The 19,814-nt window shown below is 55.4% G+C and overlaps 1 protein-coding gene across 1 annotated transcript in view; it reads right to left on the bottom strand.

Moving 5' to 3' along the window:
* Positions 1–1,347: 1,347 nt before the first annotated feature.
* Positions 1,348–19,814, bottom strand: part of ADCY5 (adenylate cyclase 5) — a 156,763-nt gene continuing 138,296 nt past the window's right edge. Inside the window, exons 15-21 of the mRNA XM_007106261.4 lie at positions 19,396–19,571; positions 17,489–17,518; positions 16,283–16,415; positions 9,693–9,956; positions 8,428–8,632; positions 5,443–5,567; positions 1,348–3,715 (exon numbers count right to left, since the gene is read on the bottom strand). Of these exons, the coding sequence (XP_007106323.2) occupies positions 3,587–3,715; positions 5,443–5,567; positions 8,428–8,632; positions 9,693–9,956; positions 16,283–16,415; positions 17,489–17,518; positions 19,396–19,571 (1,062 nt within the window). The 3' untranslated portion in view covers positions 1,348–3,586. The remainder of the gene's footprint in view (positions 3,716–5,442; positions 5,568–8,427; positions 8,633–9,692; positions 9,957–16,282; positions 16,416–17,488; positions 17,519–19,395; positions 19,572–19,814) is intronic.

Raw genomic sequence — 19,814 nt, 5'->3', positions numbered from 1 at the left:
AGCGTAACTACGCTACAGGCCTCTGCTCGGTCAAAAGGTCACTTGCGCATGCCTAGTTGAAGGGTTGGTGGTTAAGAGTCAACCAGCTCAGCTTGAACCAGAAGAAGCTGACTCTTAAGTTTCTGGAAAACAACTCGGGCCAATATGTTATTGTTTAGGCTACGTGCTGATTGGAGGACACGGAAGTCTTTTGTAGCAACAATTAAAATGACCTTGATTAGTGAAGGCAGGTTACAGGTGAAATGGAATTGATTAACAACTACCCACGGTTTCACTCCAGCCTGAAAAGATCTTCGAGTTAAACTTTAGCTCTATGCAATTACAGCCTTCACCACGCACCTTTGAATTCCTAATGATGTCTATTCTCTTTGGGGCAGGAGACCTGCCTAGAACCAGGACTACCACATCTGTGTCCCCATGTGGCCATTGTTGCAATCAACCCCAGTGAAGTGTCTTTCAACGGTTCCTTCATTTTCACTTGTGTTCAATTTAATTTGACTAAGCCCCTCTGGTTTTATTTCCTGAACCCAAATATAACCCTGCATTTGATGGGTGCAGCAGCTGGGAATTGCTGAAAAGTGTCCCCTGGCTTCCTACCCCCTTTCCCTTCCTCTCAGGGGAGGAGTAGTCCTGGACACACGTGAGCTTACTTCCCTGCCTGGGCTTACCAGACAGGCCCGCTTTAATCTCATCTGTTAATTACCAGTTGTGTGGACTTAGGCAAGTAACTCAACCTCTCTGTTTCTTCATCAGTGAAATGCGGTGGCCAGGATGATTAAATGAAGTCATGTTTGTAGGGTGCTTATCCCATGCTCTGGCACACAGAGTGCCTAATAAATGGTAGCCCTTGTTCTTAGCTATCCAGGTCAAGTCAGTTCACCTCCTGCCTACATCTCCCCCACTGCCACCTACTTGGGTCCTTTCGATGATCTGTGTTCCCTCTTGTATTTTCAATTTTCATTCCCTTAGCAAAGAAACATGTTTGGCTCACCTGTTTTAAAACATCCTCCCCTTGACCCTGGATCTTTTCTGGTTCCATCCTCCATCCCTTGTCCCCTTCACCCCTGGCCCCTCTCCTCATCTCTCCATCCCTCAGCCTCCTGCACCCTGGCATGTCAAAGGTCACCAGTCCAAGGTCACCAGCGTTCTCCCACCTGCTGATACAATAACTGCAGTCTTCAGCTGACATTCTCTCCACAGCAGTGCACTGTGCCCACTCAGGGGCGCTCTCCACCCGCCGAGGCTCCCTCCGCAGTGCCTCTCCGGTGCTGAGTGCACTGTTCTTCCAGCTGGAGCCAGGCCCACGGCCCAAGATGCAAATCAGACCAGGACACGTTACCAGTGAAAGTGTTTAATAGTTAAATTAGTTAAATAGACTTTTCAATTTCCATGGGAAATCATAATTGTATTCATTTTTGCAAGAGCAGGGATAAAAAGTGTGCACACCCCTTGGAGGGAATGAAGAGCTGGCACTACACGTTGTCACCAGTCACTGCCGGGATGGGGAGGATGGGTCCCCACAAGGCCAGGGAGGCCATGACCAACAGGGGAAACACAGGAGAAACTCAGCACGCACATTACTCAGGTTGGGAGCAAAATGAAAACCCAGCACCACTGGCGGGCCATATGGAGGGGTCGGGGACTTGAATACAACACCATGGAGAGAGCCGGCCCCTCGTGACAGATGCAAGAGGCGTGATGCAGAATTCAGAGGCTGGAGCAGCAAAAGCACAGAGAGACTAAGGCTGCCAGTTTTAGGTCCATAAGCTTTGCTTCTCAGAGCTGTGTTCAAACTGGGGTGGGAGACAGTGTGTGGAAAGGGGAGGGTGGTGCAGGTGGGCATCAACGTAACACTTCGCAGCTGGCATATAGCTGCCTCCTCACCTCCTTCAAGCCCATGATGGAGGCGAGAATAATGCTGCCCTGAGAAGCAACGAGAAGATCTGGGCACAGGACCAAAGGATTCTGTTTGAATATGTCTCTATAATAGTGTATCATTTCCCAAATACCTCCCTCATAGGGTATAAAAAAATAGAGCTTTTTCTTGGTATATTTGACTGCTCCCTCCCCCCAAAACAAAAATCAGACAAAACGAAATTTCTGCTAGCTTTGCCCCATGGACTCTGAAGCTGGCCTCTACTCTTTCCTCTGTCTGGTTTGCAGGTGGAGAGCAAGGCCACCGCCCTTTCCTTGCCTGAAAGCTGCATATTACATCCCCAAGTCTGAGGGATCATCTCCTGAGAGAGCCACCTGCACCTCGGCCAACAGAGGAGCCAGGCAGGCGAGGTTTCCTCACACCCCCAACGCCAGCTGAGCTCTCAGAGTTGCAGGAGCTGCCTCTCTGCAGGCAGCAAACGCTGACATCTCAGGGAGTGGAAGGGTGGAAGGTGGCCGAGCTGTCCACCGCAGGTTGAGGCTGCTTCCCTGGATTCCAACTTGGCCTGAGATGGGAAAGAAGCTTTTGTTTTCTTTTCATTTTGTTTGCATTTTACTTAGGGGAAGTGATGTGTGTGTGTGTGTGTGTGTGTGTGTGTGTGTGTGTGTGAGAAAGAGAGAGGGAGGTGGGGTAATGTGTGCATGCATCTTCCTACCTATGGTACCCCGAAAGGACATGCTCACTGTTCTGGTTGGACCTGGGGAAATCTGAAGTGAGGGAAACAGGTGTCCTGAATGAGACCAGTTCCGCAGCATAAACACACACACACACACTCCAGTACATTGACATACGTACAGTACAAATGAGCACAAATGCCCTGCTGTGCACAGCTGTTTTCTAATATAGAGAATTTACAAAATATAGAATTTGGTATATTTGTTAGATCTCCAAGGTTTTCAATAATACAAAGTAAAAAATACAAAAAGACAAGTGGGGGTCCCCGCCCTCCCTCCCCAGTGGCATCCTGCTTTGCCTGTGGGTTTCTTACACGCATACAACTAGCATAGTCTAAAGAAGGGCACAGAAACGTGTTTTGTTTTATTTAATAAATATTTTCTTTTTCTCAGAACCGCCACTCCCTGCTCCGGGGCCTCTGGCCTCCCCCTCGCAGTTCTGCCCCCTCCAGGGGCACCGGCTGTGTGTGTGGGGGGGTGTGGGAGGAGCCCGCAAGGAAGGCCTCGGTCCCTCCAAAGCCAGCACTCCTGCCCAGGGCCCCCTCCACCACGGAGCAGGGCCGCGACCTCGGTCTGAAGTTTCAAGGCTCACATAGAAAAGCAGCCCCAGGGCCCGGGGCCAGGTGGCGCCGCCTCCCGCCCACCGAGGCCGTGCTCCCGCGGCCCCGCACACGGGGCTGCCACGCAACCAGGCCCCTCCAGCGGCGCCTCTCCGCCCGCGCACGCACCGCAGCACCCGTTAGAAAACGAGATTCCGACCGAGTATGGCGGCGTCTACTACAGGGGGAGACATCTTTGGTCAGCTTGGTGCTCGCAGGACGCTGGCACCCCGGGGCCTGGGATGGAGACCGCCCGCCCGCCAAGGCAGAAGCTGCTTCTGGAGTCAAAGTGGAAAATCTCAGGGCGGCCTCGTGGGCTGGAGCGAGGCTTCCGCCGTTTCTCTGGAGACCAGGCTGCCTGGCGTCCGCGGCGGCTGCTAACTGGGCGGGGGCCCTCCGTTGAGGAAGTATGTCATCATCTCGCCTTTGCCCTTGACCTTGACCACACCCCGGCACTCCAGCTGGTACGTGTTGGCGGCCAGCACCTGGTACATGTCTGTGGTGACCTAGGAGGCAAAGGAGGAGAGAGGACAGGCCATTCATGACCTGAGCCCTGACTGCCTCCGACTCGGAAGGGTGGGCGGCGTGCCCCTGCGGGGCGGCTCGTCCAACGAAGGGCCTCAGAAACCGGAAGGACGGCAGCACCCACCCCTGCTGCGTGGCGTGGCGAGCACGTCACGTGTGCCTGCGGCCCACAAACTGCCTGTCATCGTCCACAGTGGGAGAAACGCAGACGCTGAGGGGAGGCGCTCAGGAGCTCACAGCTGTCTGACTCCCCACAATCAGTGCCCAAGGGTTTACCAAAGTCTCACTCCTGAGTGATCAGAAAGTTCTAGAAACCGGTTTTTCACCACAGACAGTTGGAGAACCACTGCTGATCTCATTTCATCCTTCTGTGAGGTAAGAACTATGATCTCAGGCTCATAAAATCTAAGTCACTTGCCCGATGTTATGTAGCTAATAAATGCTAGAGCCCGGATTCACTTCAGATGGTACTGCCTGTCTCTGCTTTGGCTTTTGGAACAAAGAGGAGAACTCACAGGTGGTTTCAGTTATGACACAGCACTACTGCAGGGCGAAGGGCCAGAGCAGGGGCACAGGAGGAGCAGGACGACTAATGCCTCACCACAAGGTGATCCAAGAGCCATTTCCGAGCATAGCCAGCACCCGCCCCCCACCAGTGCCCCCATCACACGCCTGCTGTCGGACCAGGGAGGAGGGGGCGGCATATTCCGTGAAAGGTAAGCCCCATGCAAAGGCGAGGTGCTGGGTTGTCGTGTGGTTACTGACTCAGCCCCTCACACCTGTCTGTGGGTGGGGTTGGAGGCTCTGTAAACACTCATCCTGTCTCCCCATCTCCCTTCAGGACCCCCACTCCCATTCTGCTGTCCCTTCCCCCGCCCCCCACTTTGGCACAGGGATGGAGGTGAGAGAAGGGCATCTGGCCAGGGCCCTCAGGCAGCACCCACAGGCCAGCCAGGGCTGTGCTGGGGTCAGCCCCTTTGTTCAGAGGCCCCCCAGGGGAGAGAAGTTAGGGGCCAGTTAAGCAGTGTCAGTGTGAGCAAGGACCTTAACAGTGGCCCAGTTTGCACGTGGGAAAACCGAGGCCGGGGAGGCTAAAAATGACCAGCCACAGGCTCACAGGGACCCGGGGGTGCCGGACTAGAGCCCGGTCCAGGGCCTCTCTGTGTCAGATTGGAGCAGAAAGAATCAAGGAAGGCTTGAGAAGAACAAAGAAAAGCAGCTGAAGAGCAGCAGGCCTGGGAAGCACAAGCCCCAGACGCAAAGGATGAAGAGAGGAGAAAGTCTCCAGGTCTCCGGCCAGGCCCCTTGGCTGTTGAGGCTGGGGGGAGCACCATCCCGGGACCAGTGGCCTCGCCTGGTTCTCAGAGCTAGGCCCTGAGTGCTGTGGGCTCCATTTGGCAAGACCCTGCTCGTCGCGGCCGCCTCGTGTCCACTCTGCGTGCCTGGCTTGGCATCTGCAGCTGGCTGCCCTCATCCCCCCCAATTCCTTCTGTGGCCGGTAGAGGGCTTTGCACAGGGTAGAAGATCTGTCCATGGTACTGACGGACCAAAACACAGTTGTATTCTCCAAGCTTCCAAGATACCAGCGCCAGGTGCCCCATCACCCTCAAATTTGGCTGCAGAAATTCTGACTGGGAACAGCGGGCAGCCTGCCGGAAGACCGCTTAGCAACACACAGAGGTCCCCACATGGGTGCTCCTGCACTCACCTGGATGCGGTCGGGCACCCCGGTGCTGTCCATGCGGCTGGCCACGTTCACTGTATTGCCCCAGATGTCGTACTGAGGTTTGCGGGCCCCAATCACCCCAGCCACTACGGGGCCGATATTGAGCCCTGCAGGGGACAGAAGTCAGAATGCTCATCAGGGTTCAGACTGACGCTTGCCCTGCCTGCCCTCACCACCGTTCCTCCCTCGACACTCGGCAGATTCTCCCCCGACTCTTGGCCTGAAGACACCCAGGGTCCTCCCGCCCTGAGGCTGTGCCTAACCCCGCAGCTGCCACTGCTCTGCTCCTATTGCATGCTTGCTAACTTGCGACCACAGGAACCCATTCACATAGCCCTGCTCCTGTGTCCTCACCACCCAGGCAACGTTCAGCTCCTGCAAATCCACCGCTAGACTGCCCTCTTCAAAGTTTCCAGTAACCTCTTGCATTGTCTGATTGCCTTTCCTTAATTCCCCCTCTCTCGGTGGCATTTAAGTTTTCACCTTCAATTCAGACTCAATATACCAGACTCGCCATTTTCTTCTTCCTTGCGCCTCTGTTTGTTTCAGGGGTGCCACCATTCTCGTTCTTAGAACCCACCTCCCCGCCCCCAGAGTCTCCTCTCTCCAGGTAATCCTCCCTCAGGCCTCTGAGCCAGGGCGGTGATGCCGCAGCACCGTCCACATGGGCTCTCCCTCTCCATCTCTCTCCTACACTTCTGCTCCGGTCTGTCCGCCTTCCCGGTCCCGCCCAAGACAACACTGAGCAACCCTGCCCCCGAGCCTCTGCCGTGCTGGTCTCCACCTCAAGTGTCCTTCCTCCTTCTCTCCTGGCGAAGTCCTTCCTGAACACATCTGCCTCAACCGGCATTCGCTAGACATTTCCTGCCCCGTCTCCCAGCCCCAGGGTGCTCCCTCCTGTTACATAAACTGTCTCTCACACTGGGCCTTATTAAGCCTCACTGTTGCTTAACTATTTCTTGTGTGTGAGCGGCAGGGCCACAAACACAGCAGAAGCTCCCACATACACCCCTTGGCCACTCACTAAGTCAGAAATGTCATCAGTTTTCAAAACTGATGACCCTCCACGACCCTCCTCTTTGGTCCCATCAAACCACATGTAGCTTTTTACCTCACGTGCTATTCCCAGGCTGGACTGTCGCCCTCACTGGCCAAAAGCCACGCTCCCCAGGGAAGACGTTCCTGAGTCTGTAGGACGGGATCTGCCACACAAGGCTCCCAACTGCCTGCCCAGCTACTTATCTGCCTGCCACTCAGTCCCCAGTCCTGGTGCAATGAAGGAGCTGGGGCAGCTCAGAGAAATAAGTACACACTGGGAGAAAAGTGAGGATCAGTGCGGGTGAGGGAGATGGGGTGAAAGGAAAATAAGAAAGGCAACATCACAGGAAACCAAGAGTGACATTAACACAGAAGCACAGGCTGCCGGTCAGTTAAAGCAGGCCCCCAGCTGGCTCTGGTCTGGCTTTCCAGCAGCCGATGCAAAACGAAAACCTGGTCCAGTCCATAGGCATGTGTCCACGGGCCCACACGGCCAGCTCCTCAGGGAAAGCCCAGTTCCCAACACTCGGGCCAGAACAAAAGGTCCCCTGAGGACATTCATGATCACAATAGTGATTTTTAGGAATCCAATATTTCAGTCTAATGTGCTAATTTTTAGAATTGAAATACCAGTATTTCTGTTGGTGAATCTCTGTTCCTTTTTTACAAAATTTGAAATCTGAATAATTTTTGGCCTGAGATATTTCTTGGAGTGGGGGTCGATCATACATTAAATTTTTGACAAGAACAAAGGCCTGCTCTTTTGGAAAGCATTCTTTAGCTCCACCACCCTCAGAAGGAGGAGAGAGCAATGCTCGACAAAGCAGTTTCTTCTGAAAAAGGAACTCTTACTCTGAAAGCCTGGGCATCCTTGGCAAGATACACGCTAAAAAAACAAACTGCTGAGACACCTTGAACCTTATCAAGCAACACAGTCAGAGTTGTGATTCTGAGATCATTTTGTGGATATAGTAGGGGAGCAAACAGGCAAGTGTGCTGATGTATGTGGGTTTTCCCCGCGCTATTCTTTCAGCTCTTCTGTAGAGTTGAAACGTGTCAGAATAAAAGGTTGGGGTAATAAAACAACAAAATTGAATACCAAAAGGTGTACGGCACGGGGAATATAGCCAATATTTTATCATAACTTTAAAATGGAGTATAATCTATAAAAATATTGAATCACTATGTTGTATACCCACAACTAATATAATATTGTAAATCAACTATACTTCAATTAAGAAATAAAATAATAAAATTAATACAAAAAATGAAAAAAATTATATAGGGCTTTGGTTCAAAGATTTTCTGAACAAGTAGAGTATGGCTCTGCCTGTTTGGAAACTGACCCAGGGCCTCTGCTCAGAGCTCCCCACTCTCTCCCGCAGAGGCCCTGCCTCCAGGACACCACAGAATCTACGAAGCTCCTCAAAACCACCCAGCGAGGGCCACGGCATTTGACAAAGAAGGGATCCAAGGAAGACATGTGGACTTGACTTATCTCCACATCCTCACCGTTTCTTTCCCCAGTTTGTGTAGACCAGAAGAGCTTTCACAGCACCTAGAAGATCTTGCTCACGTGTGCACAGAAACCACTTGGAGCTCAGCGATAACCTCTCTCTGAGTTCCCGCCTCTCCCACTGGGGGCCCCTCTGCCCTTGGCACACAGCATCCCCCCACAAAGCCTTTCTGGCAGGCACAGTGAGTGGGAGAGGCAGGAACTCAGAAAGAGGGTGTCCAGTGCTTACCACCATGCAGAGGAGGCACCTCCAGGCCCTGGGAGAACTCTGCTGTGTGATGGGGGCCTACCCCCACCCCTCGGGCAGGGACACACTGCAGTGTTAGCCTCTGCTTGGACCGGGTCATGGTGGCGGCAGGGGGGGTGGTGGGTGGGAGTCCCAGCAAGCCCTCGGGACTCCGGGCCGGGCTCACCAATCTTCATCTGGAAGTTGTTGAAGGAGTGCTCATTGATGTACTTCATTTGGTCCATCAGCTTCATGGCGAAGTCAGCCAGAGCTTTGATGTGAGTCTTGCCCACCTTGTCATAGGTGGAGTCGTTGAGGCCCGAGGCGGCCATGTAGGTGCTGCCGATGGTCTTGATCTTTTCCAGCTGCCTGAACCGATCCTCACTGATGATCTGGACAGATGGAGGACAAACTGGGTCACCCCCAAGTTGGGCACTGAGGTCTGCAGGGAAATGCAGCAGCACGGCCCCCTCCTGTCTCCCCCAGTTCACACGGGGGGCCCATTTCCGTCACCAACTCAGTGCAAAGCCCTGGTGCTCCCCAACAGTCAGGCCTTCTCCAGCACTTACCCTGTGGCTGTCTAGTGGCTGTGGGCTACGAGCCCAGCCCCATACAAGAGCCCCTGGGGCCAGGTCACTAGTCACCTCTGGGGCTCTGTCCTCCGACAGGGATTGGCAGCCATTTTCCCCTTTGCTGGCTCAGGTCTCCATCCCTCCCAGGGAGACCTCCTCATCATTGTCCAGCAGGACGCGCTTCTCCTGTCTCCAGGACCTGCCGGAAGCCTGTCCACACCCACTGCAGCCAACTCCAGTTACCCCACCGCCCGGGGGTCTCGGGGCCTGCTTCGGACACTGCCTGGTCCCAGCTCCATGCCCCAGCCCCTGCGTTCCCGCTGGCTCGCCCCTCTCACACTCACTGCGCGGTGAGCTCCAGCCCCGAGACTGCTCTACTGGTCACAGTATCCCCAGGGCCTGGCACACACTGGGGGCTCAACAAGGGAGGAATAAACAAAGAAGAAAACGTCTTTGTTTCTGCCTCTGCTGTTCAGGGCTTTGCATCTTTGTCCTGCCTCCTCCTTTAGCCTGGGAACTCCTCCTCCCTCGGACTCTCTCAAATGCTGAGTCCCAGCCTGAGCCCCATCCAGTCCTAGATGGCATGAGAGGAATGGCGGGTGATGGGGGTGAGTCAGCCAGGCGGGGCTTCAGTGGGGCAGCCAACGTGCACAGACTGTGAATTCAAACAGCTGGGCTGAAACCCCAGCTCTGCCGCTTGCAGGCAGTGACCCAAGGCAGGACGCTTAACATGCGGGGGCCTCGTCCTCCCCATCGTGACATGGTGATGGGGAGGAAATGTATGCAGATGCCTGTGACAGTGCCTGGGACACAGTCAGAGCGCCTGACGCCTCTGCTCACATCTGGTGATGGGAAAGGGGGCGTCGGGGCCCGGCCGCACCTCGTCAAAGTCGGCGATGATCTCGTTGAGCAGCCGCAGGCACTCGACGCCCTCGTTGTTGGCCTCCAGCTCCACGTAGAACTCGGAGAAGTTGGCGATGGAGGCGAACATGACAGCCACGCACTCACACGACTGATAGTAGAGCTCATCATTGCGCCGCTCGCGGGCCAGGAAGTGTGCGGCTACATCCTTGGGCAGGATGTTGTGCAGCAGCCGCCGGTTGTAGGCCTGCAGCTCCTCCATCTCCTCCTTCTCCTCAGTGGCCTGGGACAGAGGACTCGGTCAGAGGGAGGGCAAGCATCGTGCTGCTTAGAAAAAGGCAGTGCAATCTGCCCACGTGCCAACGCAGGCCCAAGATTTCAGCAGGTGCTGACTTTGCATCCTCGCTTCTGTCTCTACTTCCTGGTTTTCCATAAAGAGCATCTCTTACTTTGACCAACAGAAAAGAGAGATCTGTAGGTAGCTAACTCTTCCCACCTGCCTCTTGGAAAGCGACGCCTATGAGGGCATTGATCCTGAAGGAGGGAACCCCGAGAGGACACAGGTCCCGGAGGAGAGGCCGGAAGGATCCTGTCTGCCCGAGATGAGGAGAAGGCAGGAGGGTAAAGGGATGGTCCAAAACCACACCCAAATGGCCCTCCAGCCACCCAAAGGCTCCTCGACTTTCCATTTTCCTCTTCATGTCGGGAAATGCGATCGGAAAGGCGGTTTGAGAAAAATCACTTTAGCAGACTGACCACAGAGAAAAGGGCTCGAAGCGCTGCCCGTTCTCCCTGGTTCCCTGAGAGCTGACTCACCCCAGGGCCAGACGCAACCTGCAGGGCCAGGAGGTGCAGGTACGCCGAGGTTGCCACCTGGGCGGGACAAGGACATCACTGATGACTTTGGTTCTCCCCTAGCTTGGGTCCTGGGTCTGGGACAAGCTCACTCTCCAGGATAAAGGGACAGTGCAGAGCCCTCGGGCCAAGAGGCCAACAGTGGCCCACAGGCTGAAGCACAGAGGTAGTCCTGCACCTCGGCATGCGAGGAGCCGGCTGACCAGAGTGTTCAAGGGACACGGGGGTACAGACTGGAGTCTGCTGGCTTCCTCCCCTCAATGGCAAACAAAATGGCCCCCTGAACTGGGGGTGACCGTGTTGGTAAGGCAGGCAGGCAGGCAGGCAAAGGATCATTGGCAGGGCTGTTTAAAGGATCTAGCCAGCCTGCCTGGGCCTTCCCTAACTACACATGGAGGCCTTTCTATTCACTGCAACTAGAACATCCAAAAGGGCCAGGACTATTTCTCAGGGCCCCGGCTCTCCCGGTAGGCGGTGGCTGCCTACAGGGAAGGAGCTGGCACACCCACCAAGGCTGCAGGACTGGGACCAGCAGGGAAGGAGAAAGCTCAGGGACCCTAAGGCTCAGGGTCTAAGCCTTGCCTCTGAGGTGAGAGGACCCACTTCATTCCTGGAGCCACTGGAAACGTGGCCACAAGGATGGGGATCACACCCGAGGAAACTCCTGGACCCTCAGGTGCCTGGGGGCCTGGGGGCGGTCCAGCGGGCATGTGCTATCTTCCTGCCAGGTGACCTCTGCTCCTATGAGGTGGGACAGTTTGACCACCCCCCTCCCCATAAATAAGTGCCACCTGCTCCTACTCGGGAACAGGTGTGCCAGAGGGAGAAGGCTGGAGTGGGAATCCCTGTACTTCTCGCCTGCTATCCCGTGGAGGAGCCCCAGCTGGTCTATCTGCCTCTGAAAATGCACCGGACCTGCCCCCACTCCTGCTCCTACTACCCGCTGAGACCACATGCCTGGGGGCCCTGGAGCACCTCAGCTCCTCTGATCAGCCTGCAGGTGGCAGAAATGTGACACGTGCCTTCCCAGACAGCCTCTGCCCAACATGGCAGGCAGGGTGGCTGTGGAGGCTATGGGTGGGGACTCAGGGAGCAGAGATGCGGCTGGGAACGCACGCCAAGCGCAGAGGCCCTGGCCAGGTGTGCCTGCCACATCTGGGGAACTCTGCCCGAGACATGCTGGCAGCTGCCAGCATAGCCAGCTGCTTCTAGGGCTGGGCTCTGCCCAGGCAGGATAGCTTAGGGGTCCACAGACGCTTGCTGGTCCTAGTAAGTTCAATGCTGTGGGAGGGGACAAGAATGAGCTCTCCCGAGAGCTGAGGCCGAGTGGAGGGGGCCTTGCGGGTTAGGGTGTGTTCCTCGTGCAGGTGCTTCAGGGAAGCTAAGAACCCCAGGCTCCCCACCTCCCCGTCAGCACCGCACCCACCCATCATGACCACAGACCCAACAACTAAATGGGCTGCTGCATAAGACTGGGCGTGGGGAATGGACCATCACTCACCCATCCCAAGGACCTGCGTTCAGGTTATTGTTTATCCCTCCCCAAAGCCCTGGAGCACAAGGGGAGGTGGAGGGAGGTGGACGCATCATGAGCCTGTCAGAGAGCTTGAGTGGAGAGAGGCTGACACACCTAGCAGGTAGAGACACGCTCACCACCCGCCCGCAGCCACACACACAGTGTGCGTGGCCTTCTTAATTGTTTTCAAAATGGGAAGTGGTCAGCCACTTCCCTTCCAATTTTCCCTTCCTTCCCGCCCTTGTGCAGAGCCCTTGGTGCCTGAAGAAGGAAGTGATCAGAGGAAGGGGTGCCACGTGTGGTATGTCCAGTGTGCAAGGAAGCAGGGCAGTGAGGGGGAGAGGGCATGGTGGGGCAGAGAAGGGGGCTGGGGTGGGTGGGAGGTCGGTTCCGTCGAGCAAATGAGTAGATATATGAAAGGAATGGAAGGGGAGGTTCTCACTGCCAGAGATGATATTTGCATGCATGGAAGGGAGAAGGCTAGAAAGAAGCCTGAGGTGTTGCATTGGTAATGGGGGTGCTGCTATAAACTCATGGTTTTAAATATCAACAGACAGATACTGGAGTAGTATCCATCTATATGTATGTGTGTATGTGTATGTTTGTTTCTATGTTCCTATATACCTACATACGTTTCCTGGCTTTGTCCACAGAGAGGACCTAGAACAGTGAGCACCCTGAGTGGCCTGATCTGGGTTTCTAAACACCATTCTCCACTAAAAAGAATTGGGGCACTTGGAAGGGAAAGTACATGATGAGCCCCAGACATCTTCTTGTGCCAGAAAGTAAGAAGATGCTCAAAGAATGATGGAGCCAACTGAAGACACACCGACCAAAGCCAGGACAATTAAAGCATTAAAATAAATAATGAGAGGAGCAGAGTAAACCCCATTGAATTCGATAGGAATCTGTGAGCCTATGTTGATGTAGATAAACGAATGACCAAGTAAATGGGAGGGGGAGAAGGAGAGCTCTGCCTTACAGGAGAATGCCGATTAACAAATGCAGAAGGAATGACAGACATAGGTCATCACTACCTGGCAGGCAGGAGTCAGCAATGGATGCTGAGGCTGGTGGGTGAGGTTTGCTGGAGATCAGAATATTGGCGTAATACCAGAGTGTCTTTTCACAAAATGCTAATTGAGTACAAAGGGGAAGATGGGGACCTGACAGTGGAGAAATCTGGCAGACGCCCACTTGAGTGGGTGATCAAGGTAAATGTCACCAGGGGTGGGACAGGCCAACATAGAGGAGTCCCCAGGGTGACGCTCTGAGAAGTGCACAGTGTCATTTCCATGGCTTTCCTCCAAGAAGGCATGGCCTGAGTCTGGACATGGGAAACATCAAGGGCTCTAGACTGAGGGTCACAGAATAAGGACCTCTTTAAGACTGGCAAACATGAGAGGAAAAGAAAGACAGGAGACACGACAACTACATGCATAGGGTACACCAGATGGGATCCAGGGCCAGAACTGGGACAGTTGACACAACGTGAACAGCTCTGTGGGTGGGATGGTATTGTGGGTGGACAGTGTTGATTTCCTGACTGGGAGTTCGCACGGGGATAACGCAGAGAGTGTCCCTGCTTTTGGGAGGTAGACACTGGAGAATTTAGGGGGGTGATGGGGCATCGTTTCAGAAAAGAGAGGGGGTGACGGAGCAAATGTAGACAAATGGCTGAGGAATCTGATGAAGGGACTGGTGGAGTTCTTTATACAGTTCTTTTAACTATTCTGTAAGTTTAAAGTTATTTTTTAAAACTTCCTCCCATAAAAGAAGATAAAAATGGGGGGGGGATGCATGGGTGTGGGGTAGGAAGTCAGGGAGGAAAGATAAAGAGTGGAAATGACCTGTTTCTGCAGCCACATGTGGAGAGAAACACTAACAATACAAGTGCCTGACATCGACTGGGTCTCCAAACCTCCCCAAACCCTCAGCACAGCTGGGGTCAGCAGGGGGATGGATGGGGGCGGGCTGCAGCCGGGGACACAGGAGGCAACGGGAGTGCTTTGGGCAGATGCTGGGGCTTCAGACCAAGGGGACTGGAGGAAGTCTTGTCCACAACACACCCCTTTTCCCCTGGCTGTTTTGGTTCGGGGAGGTTCATCCTGGCTGAAAGCTGGAAGGCTTCAGCTCTCTGGGAGAGACAGGCACCCCGCCTCATGGCTCCTCCAGGTCTTCCGGGGCTACGAGAAAGCTGCTGTTGCCTGGGCACCGGGGAGCCAGAGGTAGGGGCTCCGGGGAAGCTCCAGGCTATGCTGCTCAGCAGGCAGGCGGCCTCGGTTTGACCCTGTGCCCTCAGGAGCTGGACAAGGCCCCGGGATGCGGGTCAAGGGGCAGCTGGTCACAAAGGTGCGGAGTGGCAGGCTCACCCTCCCTGGCCTCCACCCCCTTCTCGGGGCCTTTGTAACACAACAGGGTCACCCAACAGCAACCACCTTGGGAGGGGCTCCCTGGGGGCTCCTGGGGGAGGCGGGGGCTGTGAGCAGAGGAGTAGAGGGGCGTTGGCCCTGGACCCCACAAAGCCTGGTCAGCCCCCAGGAGAGACCTGGGGACCTCCTGGGAGCTTCCCCAAGAAGAGAGGCGTGAGCAAGTCGGGAGGAGGCTGGAAGGCTGCTCTCCGAGAAGAGAAGGTGCAGCCTCACACTGCATACCCCCGAGGCCCCTCTCAACCCAGGGCATTCCGCATGGAAAACATGCTCCCCCAGCCTCAGGGCAGCCCCACCAGAGACACCCAATAGCAGGGGCAGCCAGATGCCCCCGTCTTCACTCAGCATCCAGCGAAAATCCAGGGCCTCTTGCCCCGGCCCGAAGACTTTAATCTCAGCGTTACTAGGAAGCGGAGGATGGAGGAGGCCTAAGTGAGTTGCAGATGAGCTAAAGAAGTGGTCTGCACACAGGGGCCAGGCCAGGGGAGGCAAAAAAGGCCGGGCTAAGCTATGCCTTGCAGGCAGCTGGGCTGAAATAACAGGTCTGAGCCCCACCTTCACTCCCATCTAAGACCAGGCTTTCTCTTGGGGCTTCCCTGGTGGCGCAGTGGTTAAGAATCCGCCTGCCAATGCAAGGGACACGGGTTCGAGCCCTGGTCTGGGAAGATCCCACATGCCGCGGAGCAACTAAGCCCGTGCGCCACAACTACTGAGCCTGCGCTCTAGAGCCCGCGAGCCACAACTACTGAGCCCGCGTGCCGCAACTACTGAAGCCCACATACCCAGAGCCCGTGCTCCGCAACAAGAGAAGCCACCGCAATGAGAAGCCCGCGCGCCATAACGAAGAGTGGCCCCCGCTCGCCGCAACTAGAGAAAGCCCGCGCGCAGCAACGGAGACCCAACACAGCCAAAAATAAATAAAATAAAATAAATTTATAAAAAATTAAAAAAAAAAGACAAGACCAGGCTTTCTCATGTGCCCTTGGGTGCCCTCTCCTGCATCTTTTGAGGTGGTCCAGCAGGTCGGAAGGGGCCACAAGGGCTGCTGCTGTAGCACCTGGAGTACCCTGTGCATGGCCCAGCAGCACCCTTCCCTCAGGTGGACACAATCAGGGCGCAGGGCACAGAGCCTGGAGGGCAGAGTGCTGGCTGGATTCCAGCCCCACCTGGGCACCCAGCACCCCTGCCCCTGCCTGAGCCACCTCTCATCAAGGCCAGGGCACAGCCACCTGGCTGGACTTCCTGTCGACGATCTTTGATACCCCTTCCAGCCATCTTCCCCTGGAGGGGTCTTCAAATCCACTATAGGTCACATCGAGCCCTGCCCAGAAGCCTCTGGCACCACCTCCTGCACTAAGGCCTCCGCGGCCCCAGGACTGCACTCCCCCTACTTCTCTCCTCTCCTCCTGCCAGTGTTTTCCCCCTGCCCTCCTGACTCCTTGCTGCCTCTGCCACAAACTGGGCCTGTCCATGCCTCCCCTCTGTCCCGGCATCTGGACGCCCATGGTCTTTGTGACTGCAGAGCCTCTCTCCCAGGCCCATCAGAGTCCCGGTACCAGGCACTGTCAAGGGTGGGTTTGTCTGGAGCTCCAGGGTTTTGCCTCTTGGCCCCAGAGAGCAGGGAGCAGACTCGCTGGGATGCAGGGCACTGGTCAGCTGGTGAGCAGGACACCTTGTCAGTACAGGACCTAGGCCCAGCCCAGCCCAGCCCAGCGGGTAAACTGCTCACTCACAAAGTGCCATGAGGCCTGGGGACCCCGGGCCACCCTTCCAACCCCACCCCCGACCCCCCAGCCCGGGGCCACCCACCTGCAGTTTCCAGAGGAAGTCAAGGCGGGCGGTGGACTCCACCTGCTGGGCGTGCAGGTACAGGGCCAGCACAAAGACCGAGATAATGATGGGCGTCACCACCTTCAGCGCCACCTTGGTCGCGTGCTCAGGGCTGCAGGCGGGAGGTAGATGTCCTGGCACTTCATGCCGGGCTCTGAGGCCCCTCAGGCCTTTTTTTCTACCTCCCACTCCAGCCCCCCCCATCCTCGCCCTCCTCCTCTAACTGCCTGAGGTGTGCCTCCTCCAGGAAGCCTTCTCAGTGGGCAGCCCCTGCTCAGCCCCGGCTCAGCCTGCAGCTCAGCAAGCAGCACTCTTCTCCTGGTGGCTCCCTCTCCCCCATCACTGGGGCGCTTCCCTCTGGTTACATCAGGGGATGAACGAGGCCCTTGTAAAAGGCAGCGTGTACATCTCAGGTCTTTCTCAGTTGACAAGACAGGGGTTGTAACAGGGGAGCCAGGCAGGCCATACTGACCATCTCTGGGCAACCTTGGGCAAGTCCTCTTAACTTCTCTGAACCTTAGTTTCCTAATCCGTAAAATGGGATAACACCCATATTTCAAGATTGTGGGAAGAATTACAGACACTGTATGCAAACTCCTTGTACAGTGTCTGACAAACAGTAGAAAATCCAAAACTGGTAGCTATTATTGTCTGACTATATTTCTGTTAACATTATTAATACTCCCAATAAAAACAGCTGTCCCTGACCCTGCTCCTGTCCCAGCAAAGAGCCCAAACCTTGAAGGCTGTGTAGACTCCCTGCCCAGGAGCAGCCCCGAGGCAGGGCCACACACCCTGCAGGCCTCTCCTCTGTTCCTCTCTTCTGGGGACAGAAGGGGCACCTGTTCTCCTGCACCCAGGATCTCATGCATGGCCCTGGGGAGAGCTTGAGGCCTGTGGAATGACCTGTGGATCCTGATGACCTTGGTCACTGAGTCTATAAATCGTCTTGGGGTGGTAGAGAGATCATAAAAGAAGGGCACCTACCCAGTGAGGCCCCCTTGGTACCTAGGGAGGGGAGGGCCTCCTCTTTCATCACCCACCTTGCCACCAAGGCCCCCTCCCACCTGGGTACCGCTGCCTTCTCTTCTGGGCTGGTGGCCTGAGCTGGTGGCCTCTGGCTGCTCGGTGCCAAGGGCAGGCAGGGGTTGTATCAGGGAACTCAGAGAAACAGCTTCAACTCACCACTGGGAGGTCCCGTTGTTGTTGAAGTCTCTGTGAACAGGAGTTGGGGAGGGCTGTTCAGGGCTGCTCCCTGCATCAGTAGCCTCAATGCCTGCTCTGCCGCCCCCCACCCCCTGCTGTGCCCCTCTACACCCAGCTCTGCTTCCCCACGCCTCCTACTTCTGCCCCCACCGCTGCTGCTCCTTTGCCACCCCCCCGCCAGCACCCCTCTTCCCAATCCAAGGTCACTTTCAGGAGGGGAGGCTTGCAGAAAGGCCAGCCCCAATTAGCATCTGGTCACCATGACCACAAATCACCCAGCCCTTACCTGGGACCCTGGGGCCCTCCCAGCACATCCACCTGGGCAGAAGCCTGTCCCCTCTCCCACCCCAGCCAGTCGCTGCCACCCAGAGGAGGAGAAACACTACACCTGCACTGTCCAGTATGGTCGCCACTAGCTACATGTGGCTACTGAGCTTAAAATGCGGCTAGTACAGGTTAAAATGTCCTGTAAGTGTAAAATAGATACGAGGGTTTGAAGAATTAGTGTGGAAAAATGTCAAATATTCCATTAATAATTTTAAACTGACTATATATGAAAATAATATTCTGAATATATTGGTTAAATAAATACATTATTTAAATTAATCGCTTGTTTTGCCTTTTTAATAGAGCTACTAGAAAATTTTAAATTACATCTGTGGCTTGCATGATTTATCTCGTGGACAGAGCTGCCCTAGAGCCACACCAGGGTCTCCCAACCCAGAAAGGACCTCCATTCTCTGTGGCTGCTTCAGCAGGAGGGGTGGAGGGGCTCTGGGGAGGGGCGGGGCAGGAGAGAAAGAGGAGGCAAAGTTCCCAGCTCCCGCCCTGATCCACAGGGAAGAAGGGTCGACCTCCTCCCTCTCCTGTCCCCAAGGGACTGCAGCCTGCACCGCTCATGATGCTACAGCGTCTCCCTGTCATCTGCCCACAGCCCTGCACAGCTGTGAAGTTCTTCCTTGCATCTGACTTAGATCCTTCACAGACCTGTCACTCACGTGTTTTGCTCTTCCTGATGTATGTGTGTGGGTGGGGGCGATGGTAATGGGAAGAAAAAGGTACTACATATCAGGCACTTTACATACATTTTACTACTATAGGTATTATTCCCATTTTACTGGGAAAAAATAATGAGGTTCAGGAAAAATAGCCAAATGTGTGTCTGAGGCTGAGATTCAAACTCAATTTGACCCAAAATCAGAGCTCTTTCCCCTCACGGAGCTACCTCCCCTGAAAATCTGACATCTGTCACTATATGACCAGGCTGACTGCCAGCTAGATAGCCTGGGGCACAACCCCCATACTTGCCACCTCTGGGCTGTAGGATTTAACTGCTCACCATCACAGCCAGGAGCCTTTGAGCAGTGCACAAACTACCCAACCGTCCAGGGTGGCCCTGCCTACTTTACTGAGTTGCTATGAGGATGAAAGGGATAACGTATGTCCAACTGCCTGGTTCAAGGCAGGACAAGTGCCCACGAACAACAAAGGCTGTTCCTTTGCTTGCACACACCTTGCTTTCCAGCTCTGTTGGAACTTGACCCCTCTGGGCCTGAGGTGCAAGGGCAGTTAGGTGAAAATAGGTCATCAAAGGCTGCCCTGGACAGATGAGGAGCAATTCACTGTAGCCTGAGGTCAGGACTGAGTAGGAGGCTGGAGGCAGAGGAACAGGGGACCTAGTAGCCCTGAGGCCACCCTCACCACTGGGGGAGGGATGGAGAGAAAGAAACAAGACACTGTGTTGCTTTGCCCCCGTGGTCAGAGCTGGGAGCAACAGAACACTCCCCTGGCAAGCCCCCTGTGGCCCAGGAACCCAGCCTCCCGCTCTTTCTGCCTCTCTGCAATGCCCCAGACCCCGTGCAGAGCGCGAGGAGGGTGCCACCTACATGGCGTTGGCTGTGACCAGTAGGTCGGCATTGTCAAAGAGCGTGACACCGGGCACCTCAACGACAAGCACGTAGATGAGCTCGATGGCCAGCATGAGCACCAGCTTCCCGATGCAGCTGATCTGCAGGAACACGGAGCAGGCCAGCAGGCTGAGCAGCACGCTATAGGTGAAGTACTGTGGAGAGAGGGCAGCGGCTTCAGCGCCCCGGGCCCCGCCCTCCCCCGGCCCCGCCCCCCAGCATCCCTCCAGTCTGAGCTGGCCTCAGGTGAAACCGGGGGTCTGGGGATGTTTCTGCTGATGCAAACTTGTACTGTGGTGTGAGTGGCCCTGGGTAGGAACCAGGAGGTGGGGCTCCAGGCTGAGGAGGACCACTACCAGCAGTGTGGGCCAATGGTTAGAGCAGGGCTCCAGGCTCAG

This window comes from Physeter macrocephalus, chromosome 1, assembly GCF_002837175.3.
Source record: "Physeter macrocephalus isolate SW-GA chromosome 1, ASM283717v5, whole genome shotgun sequence".
Taxonomy (NCBI): Eukaryota; Metazoa; Chordata; class Mammalia; order Artiodactyla; family Physeteridae; genus Physeter; species Physeter macrocephalus.
The sequence above is the reverse complement of the archived record's forward strand: the minus strand, read 5'-3'. Positions and strand labels throughout refer to the sequence as shown.